The sequence below is a fragment of the Pristis pectinata genome, chromosome 3, assembly GCF_009764475.1.
Source record: "Pristis pectinata isolate sPriPec2 chromosome 3, sPriPec2.1.pri, whole genome shotgun sequence".
In the NCBI taxonomy this organism is placed as follows: Eukaryota; Metazoa; Chordata; class Chondrichthyes; order Rhinopristiformes; family Pristidae; genus Pristis; species Pristis pectinata.
In genome coordinates, this window is record NC_067407.1 from 40,684,795 (window position 1) to 40,709,461 (window position 24,667).

Consider the following 24,667-nt stretch of genomic DNA (forward strand, 5'->3'; position numbering starts at 1 on the left):
ACCTCTATATAGTGTGTAAACAAATAACCATCATTACAGCCATCAACAAAGCAGGCTGACTTTGTTGTGACACTCAGGACTTTTGCTATGTGGCAGAGTCTAAGACCCCACACATAGCTTGATTCTCAAGGCAAGGAGGCTACATTGAGTTCTGGAATTTACTAACCCTTTATACACAGCAGTCCAAGGAAGTGATAGTATGTCATGGAGTCAGAGTCATACAGCTTGGAGACAGGGCCTTTGGCTCAATTCATCCATGCTAACCATCGTGCAACATCAAGCTAGTCCCATTTGCCAATGTTTGGGCCCATATCCCTCTAAACATCTCCTATGTACTTATACAAATGTCTTTTAAACGTTATTGTATCTGCCTCAACCACTTCCTCTGGTTGCTCATTCCATATACACACCCTCTGCATGCGAGGCAGAACAAAAGAAATAATCTGCAGATTCCAGCTACAACACCAATGTGGTAAATGGAGAAAGCTGCTTGTAGCAGGGGGAAAAAAAACTTAGGGCAATGAAATAGTGATACCCCCTCCTTGGCTGGATATTCCACAGGGATCTTAAATGAGAATCCCAGCTCAAAAATGTTCAGACCTTATTTATGGATAGGTAATGTTCACAAACAGTTTAGTGTGTATCATATGCAAGAAACATGCAAGGCATTAACAGAAGCTGTCTAGAAGCTCAAGTAAAGGACTGCAGACTTTTTGGCTGCTAAGATCTCATTGTTCTTTTAAATCTTCTCACCTGCTAAGTTACTCTGGGAGCTGCAAGAACTTGGCATACAACTAAAAGGAACATTGCACCAACAATGAGAAACAAAGGACTGCAGATGCTGGAATCTAGGTGAAAAACCCTATGACGCTGGAGGAACTCAGCAGGCTAGACAGCATCCGTGGAGAAAAGCAGGCAGTCAATGTTTTGGGTCAGGACCCTTCTTCAGGACTGAAGATAGGAAAAGGGGGAATATATGAGGGAAAAGCAGAGCAGTGATAGGTAGACAAAAGAGGGGAGGCAGGGTGGGCACAAGGTGGTGACAGGTAGATGCAGGTAAGAGATAGTGATAGGCAGGTGCAAGGGAGGTGGGGAGAGCAGATTCACTGGGAGATGGGTCAAAGGTAAGAGGAGAAAGGAAAAAAGGGCATAGAAAAAAAGAGATAGGCTGAGAAAGGGAAGAAGAGAAGAAGCATGATGGCAGGGTTGTGGGGAAGGGGGGTGGAAATTATTTAAAATAGGAGAATTCAATATTCATGCACTGACAATGTCAGTTTTAGTGCAACATTACACAAAATGCTGCACCAAAACCCAACACTGCTATTTTGTAAGTCTTGCAATTGAAGTTACAGTGCTAGGATGGCCTATAATCCTATTTTAACATGAGTAAAATAATTTCTACCCCTTTACGTTCTGTCCATGAAAATGTCACAGGCCTTATGCAGACATAGGATGGTGAAGAATAAACTTCCCACTGGCCCAACCCTTGCTCCCTTAATACACGTGAAGGAAGATAGTCTGTTTAAATTTCCAGTGGCACAGCTAGTAGACCTGCTGCCTCACAGCACCAGAGACCCAGATTCAATGCTGACCTTGAGTGCTGTTTCTGTGGAGTTTGCACATTCACCCTTTGACCATGTGGATTTCCTCTGGGTACTCTGGTTTATTCCCACATCCCAAAGGTGTGCAGGCTGGCAAGTTAATTGGCCTCTAAGTTGCCCCTAGTGCATTAGGTAAGTGGTAAAATTGAGGGGGGGAATAGGATGGGAACACAGGATTAATGTAGGATCACTGCAAATGAGTGAAATGAGTGGTTGATGGTGGGCACAAACTCAGTGGGCCAAAGGGCCTGTTTCCATGCTCTATGACTCTATCCATAATTAGTATGTTTTCTAATCCTCTGCATAGTCAACCAAGTAGCAAGCAGCAGTTTTATCATTTGGAATTCACTAAAAATCTGCACTGCAGGATGATGCAATGCCTTTTGCTTGTGTTCCATTCTCTCTCAGTTGTGTTGCTATTCATTACAGTTTTATAAATCAGAACACCAAGATAAAACAAAATTACATCTGGTACTTTTTATTGCTATTTACCATCGTCATTTTTTTTTCTTTGAAAAGCTTTCAGGATAAAATAAGTCTTCTGAAAGCTTTCAAAATGCTTAACAATTTTAAACAATGTATATCTTCACTGATTTACTGCAGTCAATAACTTAGCTCTTTCAAACCTGAGGAATTTCTTAATTTTAAAATAGATCCTTATTCTGATTTATCAACCGTTCACAAATCACATGCCAAGTGACTTCTCTCAACCAGAAGCATCAATTGGCATGCCATTTCCTCTTCTACCACACACAGCCTTCTGGAGATGACTTGCTAATTTTTGGGTATTTTCACTTTTGTCTATTAAGTAGCCATTTTCCTTTCACAGGTCTAACCATGAAGATGGACCAGCTATTCCCAGTCATCTCTGAGCCCAATCTTGTTCTCTGATATCTTTTCTCCCCCCAATAGCTAGTTTTTATATTATGCAAAAATGGTGGCCATGATGGTCTTTCTTTCCCCTTGTCCAAACAACCCAAGACCTTCTGTTACATTTCTTGGCCCTGAAATTATCTAACTTGGTAACTTCCACGTATCATACCTTCCTACTCCATATGACTGTCACTTCATATGGCACATGTACATACTTTGCAAGTTATTGGGGAGTCAGTTGTTGTAAATTTCTCCTCTAAATGTTATTTGATAAAGTTCAAGGAGATAATGCACCATACAATGTGGCTAAGTGTAATTGTACCTCATGCTCCCATTTCCATACACACCTAAAGCATAGAGAGGAAGCATAAAATAATCAAACAGGCTGAGCTTTGATTCTGCAACATGTGACACCAAGTAAAATCTAGGATTTATGGGACAATCTCAGACTTTAATTGAATGTCACTGAATAACAAAGATGTATTTTAAAACTATGTGGCATCTGCTTTTGTTAAATATCCCCCCACCACACATCATCAGTTGCTCTTTCATATGCTTATGTAATAACTGTTCTGAAATCACTTTTGTATTGGTTTATTATTGTCACTTGTACCGAGGTACAGTGAAAAACTTGTCTTGCATACCGATCGTACAGGTCAATTCATTACACAGTGCAGTTACCTGGAGTTAGTACAGAGTCCATTGAGGTAGTACAGGTAAAAACAGTAACAGTACAGAGTAAAGTGTCACAGCTACAGAGAAAGTGCAGTGCAATAAGGTGCAAGGTCACAACAAGGTAGATCATGAGGTCAGAATCCATCTCATTTTATAAGGGAACCGTTCAACAGTCTTATCACAGTGGGGTTGAAGCTGTCCTTGAGCCTGGTGGTTCGTGCCCTCAGACTCCTGTATCTTCTGCCTGATGGAAGAGGAGAGAAGAGAGAATGACCCGGGTGGGTGGGGTCTTTGATTATTCTGGCTGCTTCACCAAGACAGCGAGAGGTAAAGGCAGAATCCAAGGAGGGGAGGCTGGTGTCCGTGATGCGCTGGGCTGCATCCACAACTCTCTGCAGTTTCTTGCGGTCCTGGGCAGAGCAGTTGCCGTACCAAGCCATGATACATCCAGATAGGATGCTTTCTATGGTGCATCAGTAAAAGTTGGTGAGAGTCAAAGGGAACAAACCAAATTTCTTTAGCCTCCTGAGGAAGTAGAGGCACTGGTGAGCTTTCTTGGCCGTGGCATCTATGTGATTTGACCAAGACAGGCTGTTGATGTTCACTCCCAGGAACATGAAGCTCTCAACCCTCTCGACCTCAGCACCATTGATGTAGACAGGTGCAATGTACACCACCCCCTTTTCTGAAGTCAATGACCAGCTCCCAAAAGCATAATTCAATGGATTTCCCGTAAAAAGTTATTCACATCAATGTGCTTAAAAAGAGGAAGATGTCTGTTGGATACCAAACATGCAATTTTCCATGCCTTCCTACCCTCCACCTCCAACAGTGACATCTATAACCAAACATTAAATAACCTTTTCATCAAACATTATGTTGATGAAATCATCTTATATCAAATAACTTTCACCAGGAGATTCCTGATGTTGTTCAAAAATACATCACACCTGACTAATTGTTGTACTGGATGACAATGCTCATACACCACCATCACGCTTTATCGCATAACATGAAAAAGGGGGCACGCCATGGTGACCATGTCCCAACATGATCTGTTTCATTAAGGCATCACCAACCATGCTTTTGGAGACCCTCTCTACTCAGGTGCTGGGTCATCAGGGAGGAGCACAGCCATTCTAGGAACTAGAGCTGCAGGAACTGCAATAGCCATTTATGGCATAAAATAAGATGCAGCTCCTTGCAGTGTTAACTCATGGAGAGGCTACAATGGAATGCCATGGAGCCCTCTCAATGTAGGCATCTCACATTCAGAATAACTTTTCAGTAATGTTTTGTGCAGAGGATGGGGAAAAGAGAATGGTCAAGGACTGGTTACTCCGTCATAGATTTGTAACCCCATCTAAGGTTCCCTTTCACATCACTTGTGCCTATTACTTCTTAACATCTTCAATTTTACTTAGCCAATGGATCCTGACGGGTCAAGATAGCAATGGAAGCTCTCCAGAAAGCCTCCTGAATTTGTCTGTCTATCCAGACACCACTCTTCAACAAACCAATCTTTTAAAATTTCATCTATCCTCAATACTTCCGAGATTGATTTTAACTGTGATAACCCGTTGGGAAGTGTGCTTCCCAAACTTGTAACTTGCTGCTTCACCACCTGAGCAGGCAACAGGACACAATGATTTCATAGCCAATCTTAAACCTGCTTGATTTTTATTACTACCACTGTGCTCCCCTGCCTGACCAAAAAAAATTAGAATTTCTTCTAGTATGTCCAAAGGTCCTAAAAACTGATGCATAAATGCAAATTCATTATTTCTGAATAAAAAAAGAATTGTTGACCATTTCAAATGGAATTTTTCTAGTCTAGTTACAGGCAAACAGTCTTGTCCCATAACTTTTGTTGACTCGATACCAATAGCAGAGGAAAATGTAATGCAGGAACAGGAAAGACAATCCACAATCAGCTACAGAAGCTGATCTTCTGAATGGTCAACCAGAAAGCTTCATCAACAGAGAAGAGTTCCCCGATCAGAACTTGCCACAGGCTTGAGTCCAATGTGACAGACAATTTTTTCCCAATGAAGAACTCAAATAAGCATTGGAAAGATAGTCACCTACTTTGGCTAATTAACAAAAAAGGCATGGAAGGCTATCAATCTCATCTCTGGGACCAAGATGCCGATATATGAAGTCTGAATTCTTGGCATATTGCTGCATGAGACATGAACTACATGCAACTGCCAAGAAAGACTCAACAATTCCCAGCTTCAATGACTAACATGTTTTTGGCACTTCCTGATGACATTCACAGATGAAAGATGGCCACATCCCCAAGGACATACCAGATGGAGTGGTAGCCTAAGCTAATAGCACGGTTGGGCAGCCAAAGCTGTTTTAAGGACATTAATAAAATGGACAAGACACCTTCAATAATGTACATCACAAGCAGGAAACTGTAGCTTAAGATGATAATGGCCATGTGCAGGAATGGGCTACCATGATCATCAATGGTTTCAACAGCTCCATAGTAAGTGCCAGCATCATAAAGCCACAGAACTACAGATCACCCTGTATCATTAGCCAATTACACCTTCAGTTGCGGCAAGTGGCACACCTTTGCTTTAAAATTAGATACACATGACTTTGTTTATGCATAATTTGCACAAATGTATAATTCTCTCAGGTTAGATCATGAAGATAATTTTATGCATCATCTACAGCAGAATTCATCTATATTAATCTGGCATGATTGGGATTTCGATGCAGATGTTCCAAACTATTAGATGTTATTTTAATGTTCCAACACATTTAAAATCACTCTTAGAAAGTTATGAAATACTATGTGTCCAAAGTAGAGAAATTACAAGTTGTGAATTAAGTTTAAAAAAAAGCACAGTAAACAGACCCGTTAAGTCTAGTGACAGTGCAGCCAACAGACTCAGATGAGTCTAAAGGGGGCCATGGTAAACATCACCTGATGAGCCAAATGCCAAACATTAGGGATTTTCGAATAGTCAGAGAGCGATTATTGGAGTTTTACTGCACTTTGATTTCAATGAACAGTAAATGCCATCTCAGGCACTAGTTTAGCCTTTATTGCTTGTTTCCTAGGGATGTAAGCAGCAATTCACTGCAGTCATGTGCCCATACTCACCTGTAATAATTTGCAGCATATGAAGGAGAAAGGTTTCCACTCCCATAATTTACAGGTTGACGTGGATCACAAGAAGAATTTATGCAAGGTAAATGATCATATGTGGGAACATACCATGAGGCACTCATCCTCGGAGACTGAACTAAGGGACATTTTCTCCTGCTAGCATCTGGAGGAATGGTGTCTGGAGGACCAGGGCTTCCCTCTATTTCCCATGTCCTCACTCCAATTGACAGCCATAGCACAGCTGCTCGTCACTGATACAAGAGTCAGGCATACCAGAATACTTGTGGAAAACACCATAGGCATTTTGGAGATTCCAGTGCCTGCATCGGTCCAGAAGCACTATGTAGATGGGGAGACCTCAGCTTTGTTCACATATTTCTGCATAATCCAGGTGTCCAAAGACAGTAGCTGGTGCCAGCGGAAGAGCTGAACACAAAAACCAAGCCTGAGGGACGTGGGGCAAGGCTGAAGAACATCAAGGACAAAAGGAACAAGTGGATGTGGAAGGCTACTTCTGAGGTACACCACCAATCTTACCGCCCAACAGAGCAGAGGAGAGGGGCAATGACACAGGGAATAAAGGAGTTCCTCAAAGGAACCTGGCAAACGATAGACCCAGTTCAGAAATTCCCCATATTCCCAATCATAACACTGAATGTTTCACTAGTAATTAGCCCAGATAACACACTAATCCCTCACACCCTCCTTTGCAGGGATGCTGCACTGATCATAAACACATGAATAAATTCTGATCCATTTACTGAAATGGCTAGCTCCAGCTGTTTTAAGTTGTGGTGGTATGCTGCTATTATCTGACTGGGGAATGGGACGCGAGGGCTGATAAACCCTTCACAGATTGGTGCGCAACATAGTATCAGCAGGTGCACAAAACTCACTGGGAACCACACAGGACCTACTTTAGCTCTTTATTCTGAATGTGAACCACAACACTGTTTCTAACATATTTTTGGCTCATCTTTGTGTGAGATCCAAGTGGGAGGTAGTGTAATTTACAACATATGCTTAACATGCCAAAAATATTGAAATCAGATTTCTAGGCATCTATCTTTACAGAAATGGCTTACAATGAAATCGCAGTACATGATATGATCACACAAAATATCCATCTCATTCAAATGGAAAGATGCTAATCATTTCTGAAAACCAGACATTGTAATTTTTATTAACTTAGAGTCCAAGTTGTACAGCATGGAAAAAGGCCCTTTGACCCAAACGTGTCCATGTCAACCAATCCCATTTCCTAGCACTTGACCTTATCCCTGTAAACTCGTCATCCATGTTCTTGTCCACATTCTTAAATGTATCTAAAGCACCTGCCACAACCACTTCCTCTGGCAGCTGGTTTCATACATCTATCACCCGCTATGTAAAAAAGATGCCCCTCAGATTCTTATTAAATGTTTCATCTCTAACCTTAAAACTATGTCCTCTAGTTTTCGATTCCCCAACCCTGGAAAAAAAGACCGCTCACCCTATCTACACCCCTCGTGATTTCATATACTTCTATGAGACTACCTCTCAGTCTCCTACACTCCGAGAAGTAAAGGCCCAGCCTGTCTTACCTCACCCAATAACTCAGCCCCTCGAGTCCTGGCAACATCCTTGTAAATCTTTTTTGCACTCTTTCCAGTTTAATCACATCCTTCCTATGGATGACCAAAACTGAACACAATACTCCAAGGGTGGCCTCATCAACTTCAGTGAAATTAAGTAAATTTGGGGGTTGCAAGAGCTACAATTTAGGATTGGGAGTCTTTGATATTGTGCAACCAAATGGTTACGAAAAGGTTACCAGTATGTCAAGAGTGTACTTCCAATAAAACTAAATGTCAATTTCCCTCTTCATATGGTATATATACCAAGAGAAGTTTCAAGAAAACGTCGCCTTTCAGTGTCTGAATTCTCCTGCAATGCAAGTTAATAACATAATACAACTATGAAGAGCAGAGCTGCAACAGGTGCCCTTACCCTCATCCGGTCAGTGATTGGCTCTGACTGAGTTCTTGCTGGGAGCTCACAATGAAGTAGGGAGAGCAGGTGGAAGTCATGCTACAACTTTTGTCGGACAATTAACCCTTCCCAAACCTTCTCCCAAGGAATGTCTGTCTGTTTCGCAGAAAAACAATTGCTGCCACCTACAGACAATGATCAGCAATACATGCTGAATCAGAGATAAGTGTAATAAAAATAGACTCAAATAGAATTTATAAGAGTGTTCGAATAGATTTGGATACAAGATTTGTTTTTGCTACATGCGGTGATTTGCCCCATCATGAACATTCCATATTTCACAATATCCATGTTATTTGTACCACCAAAAAAAAACAAATGGAGAACCCACAGATCATTTCTAGGATCAATCTAACTACTAAAATAGTCTGACAGATGCAAGTGAGCTTCATTGCCAAGTGGACTCCTATTATTTACAGACCAGGTTTGCACAGGAAATGTAGGCACATGACTGAAATATGGAAGAGAAACCTGTGCATTCATGTAGCTACACCTCATCAATGTAGGTCACCGAAATTTCAAGCGAGAAAGGTGGTGATTCAACTGTTGCATTTATGACTTTTGCTTGTTTTGTGCATCTATTGCCAAGAATATCATGTGGCAGTTTGCCTCGTGTGTAGAAACTAATGATATCATTACAATAATTGTATCCTTTAAAAATGCTTGGGAAAAGTGAACTAGAGAACATCTTCATTCAGCTCCTTATCAGACCTACAAATGTTTTTTTTTGCCACACTGCAAAGTGGCAAATAAGTTGTCAAATCCACATTATTCACTCCAGGTCAGCGAGGAAATGTTATCAGTTGGCTCCATTCAATTCAGGTTGAAATGAAAATACCTCTGGGTATTCCTTTGAGAGGAAATAGAAATTTAAAAGTTGGCAGCAGTCAATACTAACACTAGATGCTTCAAAGAAAGGGTTTCAGTACTACGTTACAAATCCCAGGCCTTGACAGAAAAGAAAACAGAAGTACCAGCATTTTGGATCATCTTTTTAACGTTAATTTAATATTACTTTTCTAAATATCATTGAAAAGTAAAGTGGTTTAGTAAAGAAAACTATACAGTGAGCACCAAACAAAGTACACTAAACTGGAAAGAGTGAAAGCAAATTAATGTTTCACTTGGAATGACTGCTTAGATCCCTAGATTGTGGAAAAGGAAAAAGTTAAAAGACAGATGTTGCATCTCCTGCAGCTGGATAGAAAACTGATACGAGAAGGGGAGTAGTTGGTAAAAAATGGAAGAGCAAACCAGGTAATTGAGAAAGTAACAGTTCCTTTGGAATGGGAGAGGGAAGTACTTCGTAATGGCTAAAATTACAGAGTGAGGAAGCCTGCAAGCTGGAAGGGGAGGACAAGGGGACTCTACCCTTATTCTGGTTAGGAAGAAAGGAGTCAAAAACAGAAGTGTCACTGGGAGCCCTGTCAATTACGACAGAGGCAAAGCCATGTCTTTTTTTTCCTTCGATCGTTTCAAAAGACACCTGGAAAAGGCTTCCTGGAGGGAGGCTGTGGGGTGGTAGGTGAGGACAAGGGAACCCTGTCCCTGTTATGTGATTTGGGGGTGGGGGGAAGAAATGGGGTGAGGGCAGACATACTGGAAATGGAAGAGATGTGGCTGAGGGCTGCATTGATGGTGGTGGACAGGAAACATAGAAAAGGCTTGTTCCAACTTGCAGCACTCACTACTACCACTAGGAGGTAGCAAATAGACTCTCATACACTCGTTAAAATGAACAACTGGTTGCAACCAAAGGTTTTTGGGTTTGAATTCAGACACTAATAGCTTCTTCAGATTTTTGCATTTTTATTACAGATTTCCAGCATTTTCATCTTCAGTTTTCATAAATATATTCATGAGTATGCTCTATTTACAAAGCTATAAGTTTATACACAATAACTTAGTTTTTTAAAAAATACTTAACTTCACAAAAAAACTAACCCTTCATTCACAAGCAATGCCTCTGTTGGTGACTTACAGCTTCAATTAGCAGGATCTCACTTAAGAATCTATCATGTCCATAAATAAAAATTATACTTTAACTTCTGAGTGTTGATTACAAAATAAATGACACTAACATTTTCTTGCATCTGTTTTAAAAAGGTAGGTAACATTATTCCATATAAAAACTTTGACAAATCCATGGGGATTCAAAGTTAATGACTTGTTCCTAGGACAGAGGATCCATCAGATAAGAAGAGATCGATCTGGCTACGCCTCTTTTCTATAGTTGAGAAGATAGGTGACTTAAATTTTTTTTTTAAGTTTTACTTACAGCGTGGTAGGCCCTTCCGGCCCAATGAGTCCACACCGCCCATTTCAAACCCAAATTAACCTACTCATACGTCTTTGGAATGTGGGAGGAAACCGGAGCACCCGGAGGAAACCCAAGCAGACATGGGAGAACGTACAAACTCCTTACAGACAGTGATGGGAATCGAACCCCGATCACTGGCGCTGTAATAGCATCGCGCTAACTGCTACGCTACCGTGCCAATTGAAATATACAAAATTCTTAGAGGATTGGACAGGATAAGCATGTCGATGATGTGTTCCTTGGTTGCGTCATCGAGAAGTAGAGGGCAGAATGTCAAAATAAGAGGTAGGTCATTGAGGACTAAAATGAGGAGAAATTCCTTCAAAGGGTATTGAACCTTTGGAAATCTCTACCCGTATGGCTGTAGAAGCTCAGTTGCAGATTGCATTCAAAACAGAGATCAATAGATTTTTTTTGATATTAAAAGGAGCCAAGAGGATAGGGCAAGTAAATGGGCCAAGGGTGAATAGTGAAGCAGCTCAAAAGGCTGAATAGCATATGCTTTTTAGGCTGAATAGCATATCCAATTTTTTTATGTTCTTATTCTTGGGAAGCTACTTCAAAATAGAAAACACAGAAACTTTATCAAGGTGAGATAGAAGGAGATAGAATTTGTTAGATTGCCCCTATAATATGCACTTAAAAACCCACCAAATATTGAACATATTTGCTGTCCCTATGGCTGTATAATAGTGGAACTAGAGCAGGCAAACTACAAGTTACCTTGCAAGTTTCACAAATACATGCGAGTAAACAATGGTACATGAAATGATGATATTTAGTATGAATAAGCACTACATATATGAAAGAAAATGAATGATACACACACTCCATGAGGGATGGAGAAATGTCCAAGAGTGAAGCTGAACAAATGTAGATGTCTTAGTAGATCAATGAATCTGACTAATGCAGAATGACAATTAAGCAAGCCAATAGAACACTGAACAGAATCATAGAAACTTAATAACAAAGGAGACCATTTGGTGTCCATGCCAGCTAAAATCAGACAAGTGTCTGAGCAAGACATGATCAAATTATAACAAGCCCTGATCAGGCCCTACATTGGGATAGGATCTTCAGGATGAAAGAAAGAGTGCATGGGTTCAGAGTAATGAAATTTGCCAAATCCTGTGCAATATTGATTTCTCAAAATATTTAAGTTTATAGAGCAATTTACATTCTTTGTATTAGTCTGTTTGATTTTGGTTAGTTTGTTCTTGCCATAAACACTAAATGCTATGCTGTTGGATCTTAGAAGTGTGGTTTAAAATAGAAAAGAACTAATTGAAATAGAGTACAATAAAAAAAATCCAAAACAGCTCTTGGACTGCTTTGGCCAAAATTAGCAAATGTAGATAATTGCCGCATAATAAGGAACAGCTGATGCTTGTTCAAGAAAACCAAGATCATAATGTGGTAAGAAAGACGAGAAATAAAGACTGCACTGGATATCAAGTGACTCTGGATCATCAATTGCAAGGCTGTGTCTCTTATTAGTGTGGCACAGGGACTTTGGCGACTGCTAACTAATAATAGTCCTCCAAGGAGGGTACTGTGTTTATTGTGCCATGAGTGATAATCTGGGCTGCTGGATAAATGACAAGTGAAAAGATAACATTTAAAACGTACATCCCAGAGATAAGAGAAAGGGTTTCCAGGGCTGTAGCCCAAGACTCTCTTGAATGTACATTTCTTCCTGCATATTGGATATCTGGGAAGATGGAAATAATTGATTTAATTAGTGACTAGGTGGTTCACTTCAAAATAAAGTATGCAAATATTGGTATTAGTGTAAAAATGCAGGGAAACCACCATCTCGCACAACCATATCTCTCACACACATTTCAACTGCATCATCCAAGCACATTCTATGACATTGACACACATCTTTCTTGCAGGAGAAGGTAATGTGCAACCTGCACAGATTATAGGACCCTGGTCAGACCCCACTTGGAGTACTGTGCTCAGTTCTGGTTGCCTCACTACAAGAATGATGCGGCAGCCATAGAAAGGGTACAGAGGAGATTTACAAAGATGCTGCCTGGAATACGGAGCATGCCTTATGAAAGCAGGTTGAGCGAAGGAGGATGAGGGGGGACCTGATAGAGGTATATAAGATGATGAGAGGCATTGATCGGGTGGATAGTCAGAGGCTTTTCCCCAGGGCTGAAATGGTGGCCACAGGAGGACATAGGTTTAAGGTGCTGGGGAGTAGGTATAGAGGAGATATCAGGGGTAAGTTTTTTTTTTTAACTCAGTGGTGAGTGTGTGGAATGGGCTGCCAGCAATAGTGGTGGAGGTGGATACGATAGGGTCTTTTAAGAGACTGTTGGATAGGTACATGGAGATGAGAAAAATAGAGGGCTATGGGTAAGCCTAGTCATTTCTAGGGTAGGGACATGTTCAGCACAGCTTTGTGGGCTGAAGGACCGGAATTGTGCTGTAGGTTTTTCTAATGTTTCTGTTTTTTTTAATGTTTCTATGGTGGTAGCAGGAGATATCTGCAGGGATTCAGTTGTTCATCCAGCAACTTACCCCAATGGAGCAGATGAATCTCAGTAGCTTTAAAGTCACTTTTGCTTGGTACAACCAGCAGCACAACACTTGCTTCGTTCTGCTCCTATCCCACCTTCCCCAAATCCCATACTTGCTCTTCTGCTTTACAATCTGTAGATGGTTTATGTATATATCCCTTATGTTCCCTCTCCTCTTTGCAAACCTTGTGTCTTTCTTTTATCTGAAAGCCAAGTACAGGCAACCCTGCAATACAGCCATTCCAGTTTACAGAAATTCCTGCTTACAGAATTCATAAATCACTACACAAAAATTCACTCTTATAGAATTTATTTGAAAAAAAGATAAAAATGTATTTTTTCAACTTGCATTTTTTAAACACGTGCACAGATGACATGGCTTTGAGTTATGGAAAATCGTGATGCGGACCGTTGTCTAGGAATGCAACCCTACCTGTAACACAAGCGATTGCCTGCACCTCATTTTGGCAAGGCAATGGTAGAAAAAGGAGAACAAGAAAGACACATCACTCATTTTTTGTTGCCCACCTCTCAGCTCAGATACCATCAAAGCCCATAATTTAGAAGATAGCTTAGTACTGGGATCTATACATATTGAGAAACAACTGCCCAGCAGCCAGGACAGGGTACAAAGGGAGCAGAGTTCCCAGATTCCTGGAGAGCAGTCACATATGCATTCTGCAACAGAGGGCCAGGATGAGCACATTGATGTTGCTGGCCACAGAAGGCAGCTCATGGCTAAGAACAATTAAATGTTCCTGGCTCATACTCCTCCTTGCCAATTTCTTTATCATAACCATCCCTCCTACCCCCACTAACCCCAATGGTCTGTTCCACCTTCCTGCATCCCTGTCCTGCCTTCACCTATCCAATAATCAATGAGAAACATCTTCATCACCGTATGCATATACAAAAGCATGTCATAATTACATTCCATAGCCTAAATTCAGGTTAGCCTTACCAATCTTGGTCCACAGGTGTAATAGCGATCCGTGGAGGTGTTCTTAATGGCAAAGTGGTAGGTCTTGGTATGCTGTCTCTTTCTGGAGTCTTTGCTCTTTCTCCCTGCCTCCAAGCCAATGGTGGTAACTGAAGATTACCGGAGAATCGTCTTCTCCCTCTTCGTAAATCCACTCCAAGCGTGGTTCCAGAAGAAGTATAAGATTTGCTAAGACCATGTTCTGGGGATTCGTTACCATTCTAAAGAGATAAACATTTGAAATTTTTAGGAATAAAAAGGAGTCCACTATATGCAAAGGATTTAAGTTTCATTTTAGAATGGACACTTGCTTTAATCTTACATCAAACAGCATTAAATCATGGTTTAGCTTTTCATAATTCTGTGTCAATTTGTTATTCTGTAAGAGCATGATGCTAAACATGCCCACCAAATCTAGAAAGCTGTGTCAATTCCCATCAACTATACTTAAACAAAGAAGCACTTCACACAACATAAAATTTAATTGGCCGCATGATTCAGTATTTTAAAAAAATGTTTTAACAAAATCAAGACATTTGTTCAATAAATTATTATTACTTTCTATTGCTTTTATTTCTATAATCACAACAAGAAGTTTCTCCAGTTAAAACACTTAAATTATTGAAATAATTTATTGTCTTGATCAAAAGTTATATAAACTGTTGAATTAAAACAAAGTTCTACTAAAAGAATCTATGGATAAGCAGTCTACATGGGACATTAGTGACCAACAAATTCATTTGCCATACTGAGTCATCTGTTCTCAGCCACAAGAGTGCTGAAGACAAAGTAATTTGGGTTTCCCCACAAAAAGAATATTTAAAATACTAATCAACCCTTTCAGGAGAGAAAGGAAAAAAAATTGATGGACAATGGGTACCTAGCCTTTCAAATAGTGAAAAATGAACAAAATGATTAATAATGTCTAAGATATTAACCCTTTCATGTTTTTCCTCGAATCAGCATAATTTTGGAAATAATGAAATTAACAAAAAATCTGTGGAACACTAGATAAAATAGAACACTTTCCCCCTAACTCTACAACTACAGTATACAAACTATTGGGAAACAAGTAAATATTTTCACTTCACTACTATCAGGTTTCAAGAGGCAACACCTGCATGGCAAAGGGCTTACATTCCTAGAAAACCATCCATATCACAAGTTTCCATAACGCAAAACCCTATTTCCCATTGAATCCTATATTATAAGTGGACGTACATTCCTATGGAATGTTTTTTACTCAACAGTAATGACTGTGCAACAGCTGCTGGTTCATGGCAGGGAGCCACTTCAGAGACTGCCTTGTCAATTTCCAATGTAAATCTCTTAAGTGGCCAGCAACTACATTAGGAGGCACAAGTAACTGCAGGTGCTGTAATCTGGAGCAAAACAAAACCAAACTGAAGGTTGGAAGGTGATAGGTATAGTCAGATAAGAACAAAAAGCACAGATAGAAATAGGTGGGGGAAGGGAGGGTGGAAGTAGGTGGCAGCATCTTGTCTCCATTTATCACCTTCCAGCCTTCAATTTGAATTGAGACAAACACTTTTAAACACATTACATATAAGTGATACAGTTTTTTTAAAAGAACTGCAGATGCTGCAACTCTGAAATAAATACAGGAAATTCTAAATGCATTCAGGTCAGCCAGCATCTGCAAAAAGAGAAAAAGTGATGACACTTCATGTCAGACCCTTCATCAATACATCTGTTCTAAAACAATTTTCTCTTTCTACAGATCTTGCCTAACCTGCAGAGCATTTCCAGCATTTTGTTTTTAATATCACAAGGTACCTGCTTTCAGCTTAGCCCTTCCAAATGTTTAACCTTTCTACTCCAAATCCATCTATCTTTCTGCTTAATCAAGTTCACACTGTCACAAAGTACACAAGACATTTTTCGTTTCAAGATAACTTCTAAAATTTTTGAAGCTATATTTCAACTCATCCTTATCATGGGAATTTTTGGACAATCATAGTCATCATTAAGCACTTGTGGCTTAGACTGGTAAATGATGTTGATGCAATACACAAAGTGTGCGAGAGGAACTCAGCAGGTCAGAGAGCATCCATGGAGGGAAATAAACAGTCAACGTTTCAGGCCGAGACCCTTCATCAGGGCCGGAAAGGAAGAAAGCAGAAGCCAGAAGAAGGTGGTGGGGGGGAGGGGGAGGAGTACACGCAGGCAGGGGATAGGTAAGTTCAGGTGACAGGGTGATGTAACATGCTGATGTAACCTTCTTTTGACACTACTTGAAAACGGTCATTGCCCTGATTTTGATATTTATTTAACCTGTATGTTCTCCCCGTGTCTGCGTGGGTTTCCTCCAGGTGCTCCGGTTTCCTCCCACATCCCAAGACATATGGGTTAGGAAGTTGTGGGCATGCTATGTTGGCACCGGAAGTGTGGCAACACTTGTGGGCTGCCCCCAGAACACTCTATGCAAAAGATGCATTTCACTGTGTGTTTCGATGTACATGTGACTAATAAAGATATCTCATCAACTTTTCTGAAGTAACAATTAAATGATGTATCCTATGTAATCTTTGAGCAGGAGTAGGGGAAGGAGCAAAGGCAAAGGGAGGTAATAATACTAAATGATGTACATCCGGCTTAAAAGATGCATCAATTCCTCTCCTGCAGTTCATACTCTATGATATTAGTAGCCAAAAATATGGCCTTGGAGAATGCTACACACACCCCAGGAAAGATCTTACTGTGCACAAGGTGGCCCTGGACCCTCCACAGCCACAAACAGCAGCTCAAGGCTATGTTATATACAGAAAGTAATCACTCCACATAGACTGTTCCTGCTGCAATAAACACTACGCAAACTTTCAGTACTAAGCAGGCTCAAAGAGAATCTTGCCTCAGGTAATCCCAGCAGTAGCTCCACCTTACATTCTTATTCTAACATGGTGCCATTGTGTTTCCTACGTACCACAGAAAGATAAAGGTTGCTGTGTCATCAGCTTAAAATACCATATATTGAAATTGCAGCAAGAAGGCTGGTGAATAAACACAGCAAATGCCACAGCTCTTGAAGGAAAAAATTAGAGTTCAGTGCCCACATGTGGGCAGTTAAACAAATTAGCGATGTTAGGCCCAGAAATGTTAAAAACAGTGAAATTTTCAAGTCCATGGATTGGTGACGTTATCTATCCGCTCTGTGCACTACATAGCACATTAATTTATAGTTGACGTAATTTATACCTCCTACATTATAGAGATGGAACTGAGTCAGAGATCTAGCTTGGGTCCAACTATGGTAAACAACTATAAATTATATAACTATGGTAATGTATTGGCATGAACTATGACACATAGAAGGATCAATTTTATTGAATTATAATTCAATGCATGACATTTAAAATTACCCACAATGATGATATCAGAGATGATTGCAACCACTACCACCAAAAAAAAGACAAATTACATTGTTCAATTATTCAACAAGCAAACATACAAGTAGAGAAAGGATATGAAAATTATCAATGACGAATTTAGGAAACAGTCCAGGATAAGTGCAGGTTAATTTCCACTTCTCACAATGTAGGAAGCTATTCATCCCATTGAGTCTATGCTTGCTCACAGGAACAAAAATAAATCAGGAAAGAGACTAACTGTTATCAGAACTCTGTTCACTTTACTTGCTTTGACATATATTTGATTATCTGTATTAATGTCCAAACAAACCACTCGCCTGTATCACTGCCTTTTCAGGATCACTAATGATGGACAAAAATACCAATGACACCCATGTCACAAAAACTCATTTTATAAAAATGTGATTGCATTATGAAATACACTGTTGTTTAAATGTTTCGATTTCTTTAAATCATAATTTGTACATTGGCAATTTCTTTTTCATAATGATATTTTGAATGATTTGTAGGGAATACATAACATTAGTGATTTATCATCTAACGATGGTACTGATAATTGTCACAATAAGTGTTAACTAACAGTATAATCAATTGGAAATGTTTACAAACAGAAATTGTGCAGAAGTTACAGGTTTTTCCTCAAACAATATAACCTTTGCCCTATTGCTGTTGATTGTGGAACCCTTGAGGGATTCAAATAAAATTGGTAAATTGGTTTATTATTGTCAGATGTACCAAGGTGGAGTGAAAAACTGTTGTGCATGCCATCCATACAGATTATTTCACTACAATAGTGCATTGAGATAGTACAAGGGAAAACAATAACAGAATCCAGAATAAAGTATTACAGTTAGAGAAAGTGCAGGCAAACAATAAGGTGGAAAGCCATAATGAAGTAGATTGTGAGGTCAAGAGTCCACATCATACTAGGGGACCATTTAATAGTCTTATAGTAGCAGGCTGGAAGCTGTCATTGAGCCTGGTGATACACACTTTCAGGCTTTATCTTTTGACTGATGGGAAAGGGATAAGAGAGAATGTTCGGGGTGGGTGGGGTCCTTGACTATGTTGGCTGCTTTACCAAGGCAGCAAAAAGTGTAGATGGAGTCCATGGAGGGGATGCTGGTTTCTATGATCTACTGAGCTGTGTCCACAACTCTGCTGTTTCTTGCAGTCACAAGCAGAGCAGTTGCCATACCAAGCCGTGATGCATCTGCCCCATCAATAAAAATTAGTGAGGGTCAAAGGGGACATGCCAAATTTCTTTAGCCTCCTGAGGAAGTTGGAGGCTAAAGACATTAAATCACGTTACCCTATTCTTCTTAGGTACCGGGACGATAGTGGTCTTCTTAAAGCAGGTGAGAACCTCCGTAGGGAGAGATTAAAAATGTCTGCAAGTACTCCTGGCAGCTGATCTGCGCAGGATCCGAGGACACGGCCAGGGACACCACCCGGCCAGATGCTTTCTGCGGGTTCACTCTCCAGAAGACTGTTCTGACGTCTGCAATGGTGACTGTAGGTTTCGGCGCATTGAAGGCTGTAGAGGTGGGTGGTGACATTCCATTCCCCTTCTGTTCAAAGAATGCATTAAGCTCATCAGGAAGGGATGCGCTGTTGTCACTGATGCTCCCCAACTTCATTTTGTTCCCCATTTTGCAATGCAAGCCCTGCCACAAGTGATACCTGGTCTGGGACTCTATTTTGGACTGGTATTGTCTCTTGGCATCTCTGATAGCTTTACAGAGGTCATATCTCGATTCCTTGTATACGTCAGGGTTACCCAATTTGAATGCCGCAGTCCCGGACTTCAATAGGGAGTAGATCTCCCAGTTCATCCATGGGTTCCAGTTTGGGAACACTGGAATTAACCTCTTTGGCAGGCAGTCCTCTACACACTTGCTGATGAAGTCTGTGATGGTGTTGACATGCTCATCTAGGTTGGCTGCTCTTAGAATATGGATGAGTCTACTGACTCAAAGCAGTCACTTAGAAGCTCATCTATTTCCTCAGACCAGCACTGTATGACTTTCTGTACCAGATCCTCATGTTCCAATTTGTTTGTACACGGAGTAGCAGCATAGCCTGGTGGTCTAATTTCCCCGACGTGTGGGCAGGGGATGGCTTGGTAGGAGTCTTTGATGGTTGTGTAGGAATGGTCAAGGGTGCTTGGGCCCCTGGTGGGACAGAAGACATGCTGGCAGCAGCTTGGTAACACACTCTAGAAGTTGGCCTGGTTGAAGTCACTGGCTATGACGAAGGCAGCCTCAGGGTATCCTGTTTCAAGGCTGTTGATCATGGAGTATAGTTCATTGAGTGCAGGCTTCATGTCTGCCGGGGGTGGAATGTAGACTGCCGTCAGGATAGTTGAAGTGAATTCCCATGCAGGTAGTATGGGCAGCACTTTACCGTTAGATATTCCAAGTAGGGTGAGTAGGAACACGCCAGGACCATTACATCCAAGCACCACGAGGAGTTGATTAGGAAGCAGACCCCTCCACCTCTTACTTTGCTCAAGGACGCTGTATGGTCCATTCAGTGAATTCAGAACCCTCAGGTTGTATGGCAGTCAGGTGAGGCAACCATAAGCCACATTTCAAGAGAGCACACAGCAGTCCCTCAGTCCCCTTTGATAGGTTAGTCTTGCTTTTAGTTCATCAACTTAGTTCTCAGTGGCCTGAACAGTAGCTAGTAAGTATGCTTGGGGGGGGGGGGGGGGGGGGTGGTGGTGGGTGCTAGTGGGGGAAGACTTTAATCCACACCGTTTCCATTTCACCTGCAGTCTAACCCTCCTACCATGCTTCTGAGATAAGAGGCTGCATCAGGTCAGTCCTGGAGTGGAGTCACCTGGACTAGAAGACTAGAAGGGAAATGATTTCTTCTGGGCAGGCCTGGAATGGATTCAGCTGAGCTGTAAGGCAAGTTGTTGTTCCCGTACAGGTCTGGAAGTCCTGAAGAGGGAGTGGGCTGTTCCAGCAGGCAAGTGGGGGTGTCTAGGGGAGCCTTGGCCCAGAAATAAGCCTTCTGGGAAAGCTGGGCACACAGTTAGCAGGACACCATAACACTAAGCATTTTAGAAGGGAAAGGCAGGTTAGAAGTGGGCCAACGGTTTTCAAGAAAGGTTAAAAAGACATCAGATTTGAAGGAAATGGGAACAGTGCATGTGAGAAAGTCATTAAACAAGAACTGCTATATAAAAATAATATGAAATATACATGAAAGTTGGCCACCTTGAGCTTTGCCTTAAACCAGTTTCAAAGCTTTGGCTGCCTTTCCATCCAAGGTCCTATCATAGATAAAATAATATCATTACAGGTATAGACAGGTAAACGAAATGCAGAGACAAATAGGGTGTTTTAAAGACAATCGATTTCTCTGATATTATCGTAGGACCTGTACACAATTTCTGTTGTTTCATTTTTCAGATTTTCTATTTAGCTCACTAGAGGGCATTGTTATATATATCTTTTTGTAACAAATGAGAAAACAGTTCTTGCTTCGCTCACTGGATGTACCTTGGAGATGCAAATACGCATCAATACTGTGTCAAACATTGTGAAAATCTGAGTAATATAAAAAAATGACCTTTAAATTACTTGTAATACAATCCTTGTCCATACACTGGAATCATATCCAATCATAGTTTCCAGGATTAATTCCATTGAGTTTGCAACATGTGGAATGTTACTTTATTAGCATGGGGGAAAGAGTGTACCAGCAACACGACACGTGCATCTCATTCCTGCTTGCCTATGCCCACATTGGCTGACATTCCCAGAGGTGAAACCGGGCAATCTACAATGCATAATCCGAACAGCATGGGTTAGAAAGAACTTTCCTCCATACCCAGGTGCCTCTCATCTGTTCTCTACTACTTTCATGTACTTGGTGCATTAATTAATGCTGCCACCTGACTATCTACATCCCTGCAGTGAATAGATTTGAGCTGGTACTTGCCAGTATTAAGGTAATTGATGAGGTCCAATGAGAAGGTGCTAACAATGTCCATTGCTGGTACAGAAAGTGATAATTATCAAAAGGACCTTCTTAGAAATAAATTTCTGTAAAGCTGCCTTCACAAGTAGCTAACATAGTCCGTCTGTTGTTACAACAGATATTATGCCTATTCTTGCTGTCATTTATAGGATGGATTATGTAAAAGGCTAAATCCTCATCACCCCACCTTCTTTCTCTTCACCATTTATCTACAAAAAGAATTCCACATGTGGGTTGAAGAAACATTTTGAAACTTGTTCCCCTTTTTGGAGCAAGTCTTCAAGTCTTGCAAAATCACCTTAGAATTTCGCTAACCTCCTCAAAATGATGATCACTTCTTCAAAAACCAAACATTTGTTTTTGAGCTCTTCATACCTCCTAGGAACATAACTGGAGAAGGTGCTTTGACATATCCTTTGATAGTGAGGGGTTGGAGTTGGCAGACAGCAGCCTGTCTTTACCTCCACGCACTTGGCTCCACCTACCCCCTTTTTATTTTCTCTCTCCCTTTATCTCTACCTGTCATCCACCAGCTGCCGTCTCCTTCCCCTCTCCCACCTGGATTCGTCTGCCCATCATCCCCTTATAGTGATAAGTATTTTGCATCCTCATTAGTAGGTCTTTAAATATTAATTTGTGGAGTGCTATCCCACAGTCAATCTGTTTAAACTTTAATTCCATAAATTGATTGCTTTAAAGTGCCATCACTTAGTACTGTATCCAGCCTGATCTCCCTGAAGGGTCCCCGCTCATAGCATTTCTAACATTTAAGTCAGATTTTACAAAGCTAATTGAAGCAACAATAGAGCAAGTTAACAGCTAACAGCTCCAGAACACCCAGGATTCAATGTTCCCTCACAAAATAAAATGCAGCAGTTCTAAATCAACTACCACATGAACAGCAGTTCAGTATCAAAAATGTTTTAATTATCTTACCAGGTTGGCCAAAAGAAATTAATGCATCATTCTTCATGCATTTCCAAGAATAATGCAAGGAAAAGGAGTCGCATCATCCAAGACAACAGCATCAACAGATGTTTGGAACTGTTTAACTGTACAGGGCACCACAACCCATCATAGTCACGCCTCACTATTTTATTGTCTCATGTTACATCATCTACAATATTTGAATGAAAAATAAAAAGTTTGCTGCACAGCTTGCACCTCCTCAACATGCCTGTAAGGAAAGTTGGTAGACCATTCCAGATGAAAGGAAAATGGTGAATTATTCTGAAGCTTATCCAAGTCTTTGCATTCCTTGTAACGAAGCAGAGGCATAGCCAAAGGGGAAAAAAGTGTGTTTGTGGTGGAACAACTAGCATTTGTACCCTAAATGAATAGGAGTAGGCAGTTTCATAAATGCAAGGTTAAAAAGACAGAAAAGTCAGTCCGATCCCCCAGTCAGTTGGCAAGTGGATGGGAACCAGAGTGTTAGGTCAGATGGAGTAGTTGGTGTAAAAGGTAGATGAGATGTGCAGAGAGACTGAAGGAGGATAGGCAATGGATAGGCATAAATACAGTCAGTAGGATGGGTTGAAATGTGTTTACTTTAATGCAAGAAGTATTAAGAATAAAGCTGATAAACTTAAAGCATGGATCAGCATGTGGAACTAGTGTTGTGGCCATTAGAGACTCAACTGTCACGAGGGTGGGATTGGTTACTTGGTGTTCCAGGGTTCAGATGTTTCAAAAGGGATAGGGAGGGAGGTAAAAAGGGGGGAGGGGGGGGAAGTGGCATTGCTAATCAGGAAAGGTAGGACATCATGGTGGAAGTCAGAAACAGGAAGGGAGCACTCACTCTATTGGGAGTATTCTATAGGCCGCCCAATAGCCACCGGGACACTGAGGAGCAGAAAAGTAGACAGATTTTAGGAAGGTTCAAAAATAACAGGGTTGTTGTCATGGGTGACTTCAACTTCCCTAATATTGATTGGCACCTCCATAGTGCAAAAGTTTAGATGGGGCAGATTTTGTTAGGTGTCCGGGAAGGATTCCTGACAGTATGTGGACAGGCCAACTAGGAGGTATGATACTGGATCTAGTACTAGGCAATGAACCTGGTCAGATGACAGATCTCTTGGTGGGCGAGCATTTCAGAGATCGTGACCACAACTCCCTGACTTTTAGTATAGCTATTGACAAGGATAGGAACAGATGATATGGGAAAGTTTTTAATTGGGGGAGGGCTAATTATGACAGTATTAGGCAAGAACTTATGAGCGCAAATTAGGAACAGATGCTCTCAGGAGAATGCACAGCAGAAATGTGAAGGTTCTTTAGGGAACATGCATGGGGTTCTGGATAGGTTTATCCCACTGAGACAAGGAAAGGATGGTAGGCTGAAGGAACCATGGTTGACCAGAGGCGCAAGACATTTAGTTAAGAGGAAAAAGGAAGCATACTTAAGGTTAAGGAAGCAAAAAATCAGGCAGGACTCTTGAGAATTATAAGGTAGCCAGGAATGAGCTAAAGAAGGGACTTAGGAGAGCTAGAAGGGGACATGAGAGGGCCTTAATAAGATTAAGGAAAACCCCAAGGCATTCTACACATACATAAAGAACAGGAGGATGACTAGGGTGAGGGTAGGGCTGCTCAGGGGTAAAGGGGGAAATGTGCCTAGTGTTCACTGGGGAAAAGAGCCGTTGATGAATGTGAGGCCTGTTTACATTGACTAATGTGCTGGAGCACGTTGAGGTTAAGAAAGAGGTAGTATTGGAAGCTTCTGAAAAACATTAGGATAGATAAGTCCCCAGAGCCAGACAGGATATACCCCAGGTTACTACGGGAAGCGAGGCAAGAGATTGCTGGTGTGTTGATGATGATATTTGCATCCTCCCTGGCCAGAGGAGTGGTACCAGAGGATTGGAGGATGGCAAATGTTGTTCCCTTGTTCAGGAAAAGTAATAGGGATAATCAAGATGACAAAACAAATTGATGAAGGTAGAGTGGTGGATGTGGTGTATATGGACTTTAGTAAGGCATTTGACAAGGTTCCCCATGGTTGGCTCATTCAGAAAGTCATGAGGCATGGGCTCCATGGAGACTTGACTGCATGGATTTGGAACTGGCTTGCCCACAGGAGGCAGAGGGCAGTAGTAGATGAAGAATATTCTGCCTGGAGGACGGTGACTAGTGGTGTTCC

The 24,667-nt window shown here is 41.1% G+C and overlaps 1 protein-coding gene across 2 annotated transcripts in view; it reads right to left on the minus strand.

Moving 5' to 3' along the window:
- pde4ba (phosphodiesterase 4B, cAMP-specific a) overlaps positions 1 to 24,667 on the minus strand; it is a 416,670-nt gene that overhangs the window by 308,021 nt on the left and 83,982 nt on the right. For both annotated transcript variants that reach the window (XM_052011515.1, XM_052011516.1), the window contains one exon: positions 14,126 to 14,364. In XM_052011515.1, the coding sequence (XP_051867475.1) occupies positions 14,126 to 14,364 (239 nt within the window). The remainder of the gene's footprint in view (positions 1 to 14,125; positions 14,365 to 24,667) is intronic.